Here is a 6,834-nt window from a genome sequence, read left to right on the forward strand (position 1 = left end):
GTTTATGCAGCTCTTGTTTAGCTGGGTGCTTGGCACGTGTTCTCTCTTTGATTAAGTCACATTGACTTACTGGGTTGGATAATGACTGGTCTGGTTGTCAATTATGTACTTTATTCGCGACTTACATTCGCCGGCTTGCTGCCGTGGATCGAGAGAGAGCGATAGCGACTCTACTACTGAGCGAGCTATATTCGCACTACTCGCATCGCGCTTGCGCGCCTCTTACGGCTAACGACGGACACAAAATTATGGCAGTATACAAAAAGAAAGAAAATCATGGCTTTAGGCTACGGCCTAAACATACCGCGCGCCTTGATGTGATTAAGCTCATCAATAAACAATACAATAAATGAAATAAAAACGTATTTAACATGCCTTTCCCTGAGTGGCTTAACTAATAAACATAGATACACTTCTTATTAAAGCCTTATATATTATATGTTTTCTTCAATCGGTAATACGCAAATCTTATTTGCCGGACGCTTAAAAGTTCCTTTAACGGTCTTGACACTTGCTGCTCTGACAACTCCATCCGTGCCTGGGTGTACAGCTTCGATGCGACCTATGAGCCACGATTGAGGTGGCAGATCGCCTTCCCGAACAATCACCATCTGACCTGGTTCAATGGCCTTCCCCTTACTCTCCTTCCATTTCGTCCGCTGCTGCATCTGATGTAAGTAGTCAACCGACCATCTTTTCCAGAAATGCTGCCGCATTTGTTCGACGCGCTGCCATCTAGATAATCGGTTCTCCGGTAGTTCCTGCAAACAAGGTTCCGGATAGGAAATGAGGGAATCCCCAATCAAGAAATGGCCCGGAGTTATGTAGGATTGGTCTTCAGGATCAGTGGACAATGGGGTCAAGGGTCTCGAGTTTAGTATTGCTTCAATCTGTGTCAGCAAGGTAGCTGTCTCTTCAAATGTTAACGCTCCGCTCGATGTTACTCTATTGAGATGAAGTTTTGCTGAGCGTACCGCTGCCTCCCACAGACCGCCGAAGTGCGGTGCCTTGGGAGGTATGAAATGCCAAGTAATAGCTTCTTCCGCCATCTTGTTCACGATGCTGTGCCTAAATTCCTCACGATTGAAAAGATCGCGTAGCTCTTCCAACTCACGGTTCGCTCCCACGAAATTGGTGCCGTTGTCGGAGAACATGTTCGACGGCTTGCCGCGCCGCCCAATAAATCGTTTTAATGCGTTCAAGAATCCTTCGGTGCTTAACGTGGTCACCAGTTCAATATGTACAGCCTTGGTGACCAGACATACGAAGATTGCAATCCAGGCCTTGGACCTCCGGGCGTTGCGACGGTTTCCTTCTCGTATAAAGATCGGTCCGCAATAGTCCACCCCCGAGTTGTCAAATGGTCGTGACGGTTTGACTCGGAATGACGGAAGGTCACCCATGACCTGCTGCGATGCACGAGGCCCAGCCTTGAAGCAGGGGACGCATTTATGCACGATCGTACGGATGATTCCTCTAGCGCCTAATATCCAATACTGTAATCTTAATGCTCCCAATGTAGCCTGTGGACCAGCGTGCAGCAGTCTCGCGTGCTTATGCTCAATGACAAACTGAGTGAACCGATTGTGAGACGGTAGAATTAATTGATGCTTGGTCTCATATGATAAAGCTGAATGCCTCAAGCGACCGCCTACCCTCAACAAGTCCTCTTGATCCAGGAACGGGTTCAGTCCCAGCAACCGACTGCCTCTTGGTAAATCTGCTTGATTCTTGATAGCCTCTATTTCATTGTGAAATGCTGCTTGTTGAATCCTCCTGACGATAACCTTGCGTGCCTCTTCCAGTTCCAGAGCCGCAATAGGACCGGATCTTCTTTTACTTGGCTCCGTCCGTACATTATATATGAATCGTAGACATCTGGCAATTGTGCGCACGAGCTTGATATAGGATGAGAATCCTTCAATTAGGTCACATTCTTGGATAGTGACATTCGATATTGTTATCTTTCGGCGTTCAAGTAATTCTTCAGGGTTGACATCAGGTGGTGTACTCCCCGGCCACAGCGATTTGTCTTTGTTTATCCAAGATGGACCGTTCCACCAAAGTGTCGCCCCACTGAAAGTCTCCGGATCGGTACCGCGAGATAGAATGTCCGCAGGGTTTTCATTTGTGCTCACGTGACGCCAACTCGCTATTTGTGTGAGCTCTTGAATTTCGCCAATTCTGTTGGCGACGAAGGTGTTGAACACGCGGCTTGGTGATCGGATCCAATCCAAGACAATGGTGGCATCCGTCCAATAATATGTCTCGTGCACCTTCAGATCTAAAATTGGAAGTATCTTGTCAATTAACTGTGATAATAGCTGAGCGCCGCATAACTCCAGCCTGGGTAAGGATATCGATTTCATGGGCGCCACTCTGGACCTTGAACATAATAAACGTGTGTGATGCGATCCATCCTGACCGGTGACCCTCAAGTACACGCAGGCCCCGTATGCCTGCTGGCTTGCGTCACAAAAACCGTGCAGCTCGACGCGCGTGATGATTTGAGCGCCCAACACCATGCGCGCTATTCGTAATTCGTTGAGCCGTTTTAGTTGAGATTTGTAGGCGACCCATTCCGTATATACATCCGCGGGCAAAGATTCGTCCCAGTCCACTTGCAGTATCCACAGGCGTTGCATGAAGAGTTTTGCCCGCACGATGACCGGTCCTAGCAATCCCAGCGGATCAAAAATCCGCGCAATACACGATAGTATTGCTCTCTTGGTTGAGCGTTGAGTGTTGTCCACGTCTGCCATCACACTGTATTGAAACGCGTCCTCGGTTGGGTTCCATTGAATCCCCAGAGTCCTGAAACCACCTTCCTTGTCTAATGGTCGTATGGAACTTGCCGCTGATGGTTCAGGAATGCCTTTTAGCAGCCCCGCTTCGTTTGAAGCCCACTTATGAAGCACAAATCCTCCCTTCTTGAGCAATTTCGTGGTTTCGTCCCTGATTTGCAAGGCCTCTTCGATGGAGTTGGCTCCCGTGATAAGGTCGTCCACGTAAAAATCCCGCAGAACGGTTTGCGATCCGATGGAAAAATGCCTTGCCTCCGTTTCAGCGAGCGTTCGAACAGCCTTGATTGCGAGAAATGAGGCGGACGCCGTGCCGTAAGTGAGCGTTGTCAATTCGAATTCCTTCATCTTCTCGTGTGGTTCGTCACGCCAGACGATCCTCTGCAATGGGGTCTGCGCTTCGTCGACAAGTATTTGCCTATACATCTTGGTAATGTCGGCAATCAGAGCATATTTGAACGTCCGAAATCTCACCATTATGGAAAATAATTCCTGTTGAAGTACTGGACCTACCATCAGGGCGTCGTTGAGGGATAGGCCTGACGTGGTTTTGCAAGACGCGTCGAATACCACCCTAATCTTGGTTGTAGAATTTTCCTCCTTGACCACGCAGTGATGAGGCAGATAATAATGAGGCATCTGGGTTAAATCCACATCTTGCAGCTCTCTCATATGCCCCAGCGACTCGTACTCGTGCATGAATTTGGTATATTCTTTCTTCAGTGGTGCATCACGATTGAGCCTTCTCTCCAACTGCTTGAACCGGCGTACTGCGATGTCTCTTGATAGTCCGAGACGACTGACTTCTTCCAGTTTGAGGGGAAGCTTGACGATGAATCTTCCCGATGAATTTCGTTGCACCGTTGACTCGAACATTTCCTCACATTTGCGTTCATCGAGCGACATCTTATTCTTCCGCGCGCCATGCTCGACTTCCCAAAACGATCTCATCAGTTGACTTAATTCGTCCGTTGTACTGTGGTTGCACGTAATTGATTGTGGATTTGAAGCTCTGGCGACTGCTCTGCCTGCGGCGATCCATCCAAAGTGTGTCTTCTGCCAACACGGTTGTGTTTCAGTAGCCTTTATTTGGCCTACGCACATGATATTCCAGAAAATTTCTACTCCTATAATCATGTCGATTCTAGAAGATTCTAGAAACTCTGGATCTGCTAAGGTGATTCCTTCTGGAACCCGAATGTCAGCCTTGTGAATGGACACCGTGGGAAGATCCTGTGTAATTTTCCGCAGCACGAAACAATTGAGTTCCGCCTTGTACCCATTAAATCGCGACTTTAATTTTATCTTGGCCATACTGTGCGTTTCGGATCTCGCACCTCCAACGCCATTGATGGGGATGCAGGTGGGAACCTGTTTAACCCCAAGCCTCTTCACTAGCTCCGTGCTTACGAAGTTCGACTGCGATCCGTTGTCAAGCAGCGCTCGACATGGCTGCATATTTCCCTTCTGATCTTGAACGTGGACTACTGCCGTGGACAGCAAAACGTGATGACCTGCCGCTCTAGTGGCATGATATGTGCTGGTGGTTGACGATGCAGCGCTAGTGCCCGTCTTCTCAGAGCTCACTTCCGTATCCGTAGGTTGCAAGCTTGACTCCATATGAAGCAACGTATTGTGCCTCTTATTGCATTTTTTGCACAAACCCGCGTTGCATTGCTTTGCTCGATGATCGCTATGTTTCAAACAATTAAGGCAAAGCTTGAGACCCTTTATTTCCTGAATGCGTTTGTCAACTGAAAGCTCGAGAAACTTATTACGCCGGAAAATGGGATGATCGCCTTTACAATGACCGCATGCCTGCCTGTCTGTTACTGCATTCGCTGACATAGATTTCTTTGAATCGCCCTTATCAATCTTCCTTGATGATGCTATGCCTTGGGGTTTTCTGTCTATCGCCTCCAATGCTCGACATCGATGCGACAGAAAGTCAGTCAAATCCTTGAGTGTCGGTATGCTCGAATCCTTGAGGCTGGTCTCCCATTCCTTGTTAGTGGCCGGCGCTAATTTGCTGGTAATAATATGAACGACAAGGTCGTCCCAGTGATCCGTGGACCTTTCTAGCACCTTGAGAGCTCGTAGATGTTTTAAAACCGTATCTAATAACTGTCGAAGTTCAATGTGATTTTCTTTATATAATACTGGATATTCAAAAATGGCCTTAATATGCTTTTGTACGATTACGCGCTGATTGTCGTATCGCTCGTCCAGCATTTCCAATGCTTCCTGGTAATTTGCGTCTGATAACTCTAACGAACTAATGACATCCGCGGCCTCGTTCTTGAGAGATGCTTTTAGGTAATGCATTTTTTGAATTGCTGGTAATGCAGTGTTTTCGTGTATCATTGAATAGAATACATCGCGAAAGGGACGCCAATCCTCATACGAACCAGAAAACATCGGCAAATCTATTCGCGGTAATCGCATGTTTATGTTCGGCGGCTGAATGTTATCACGATTGCTGCGTCGCGCGAGTGCGTCAAACGGATTTGGGCCTTCACGCACTGCACTTATGCTTAATATCTTTTCTTCGAGTTTAGCTGCAACCGCGAAATACTTGTCTTCGAATGCTCGACGCTCGACCTCGTGAGCCTTTACCTGTTCGCTTGACGTTTCGATGAGTTCTATCTGTGACTGCGCCTCATTAAATGCCTGCCAGCATTCTGGAAATTTTGCTTGCCTTTGTCGTAATTCAGCTACTGAAACCTGCCTTGCTTCCAGCTCGTCTACGAAGGTCTTTCCACGAGTGCATGCTGATTTTGCTTGCGTTCTTTTCGCCTTTGCCACGCCATAGGCTTTATCGTCCTCTGCCATTTTGAAGCTGCAATGTATATAGTGAAATTATGTACTGTATCACCTGCTTTGCCGTTGCCGTGCCGGTGCTTTCTTCCGTGTCGTGTCTCGTATAATCCTCCTGCTGCGCCGTAATTTGTAACGCCGCCCAAGATGATTGGATACGATGTGTTGCGTTGGGGTGCTTCCCGATCGGAACAATTGCAATTTTGAATGCGCCCGTGCTAAATGCGAGTCTTTTCCTGTCTTTCCTCGCACGCACTAGTCGCCTAACCTCGTTGTCGCGAGCAACGCTCGCGATCCGGCTCGAAGGACCAATGTTTATGCAGCTCTTGTTTAGCTGGGTGCTTGGCACGTGTTCTCTCTTTGATTAAGTCACATTGACTTACTGGGTTGGATAATGACTGGTCTGGTTGTCAATTATGTACTTTATTCGCGACTTACATTCGCCGGCTTGCTGCCGTGGATCGAGAGAGAGCGATAGCGACTCTACTACTGAGCGAGCTATATTCGCACTACTCGCATCGCGCTTGCGCGCCTCTTACGGCTAACGACGGACACAAAATTATGGCAGTATACAAAAAGAAAGAAAATCATGGCTTTAGGCTACGGCCTAAACAAAGTTATAAAAGATTTTGCAGGAGCATCACAAATAAAACCTTTAATTGTAAATGGTAAAACTCGCCCTTGAAGTACAAAACCATCATTTACTAGTACAATAACTTCTTTTACAAATTCTGAGAGATATTCATTAACGTTAGTAGGTTTTCCGTACCCATGGTAAATACCAATTACAGCTATGTTATTAGGATATTTAAATAAGGAACATAAAATTGGATATATCTGACTACTAGAACTTTTACTAAGCGGTAACCCATCTATATTAACTAGTAAATCAATTGATAATAAGGTAGAAATGTCTACCTTAGAAATTAATTGTTCCACTGCAAACTTTAAGCCAAAATGCACATAAATTCCTGGCTCTATATTTTTGAAAAATGTTTTCCGAGGCGTTGTAAGTAAAGTTCTAGGGTCACTTGGTAAATTTGAATGAACAGGTATTGATTTTAGTAATTTTAATAATTTTCTTAATGACTCGTGAGGCACATTGCATGTAATCGCCCATTGACGTAAACCATGAAAAAAATTATTTTCTACAATGTTGTTCTGTAAATTAACATCACAGTTAGAAACAATCGAAGGATGGCTATCTAAATTCTTG

At 46.3% G+C, this 6,834-nt stretch overlaps 1 protein-coding gene across 1 annotated transcript; it reads right to left on the reverse strand.

Moving 5' to 3' along the window:
* Nucleotides 1-434: 434 nt before the first annotated feature.
* LOC105555674 lies at nt 435-5,633 on the reverse strand. The gene has a single exon (XM_012002700.1). It carries the CDS (start codon nt 5,631-5,633, stop codon nt 435-437), a length of 5,199 nt encoding a protein of 1,732 aa, XP_011858090.1.
* Nucleotides 5,634-6,834: the final 1,201 nt, after the last annotated feature.

This window comes from Vollenhovia emeryi, unplaced genomic scaffold, assembly GCF_000949405.1.
Source record: "Vollenhovia emeryi isolate VEMERY1.0 unplaced genomic scaffold, V.emery_V1.0 DF940882.1, whole genome shotgun sequence".
Classification (NCBI taxonomy): Eukaryota; Metazoa; Arthropoda; class Insecta; order Hymenoptera; family Formicidae; genus Vollenhovia; species Vollenhovia emeryi.

Bases quoted from the DNA above. Each gene is read 5' to 3' on its own strand.
- LOC105555674 (XM_012002700.1), bottom strand. From the start codon at position 5,633: ATGGCAGAGGACGATAAAGCCTATGGCGTGGCAAAGGCGAAAAGAACG.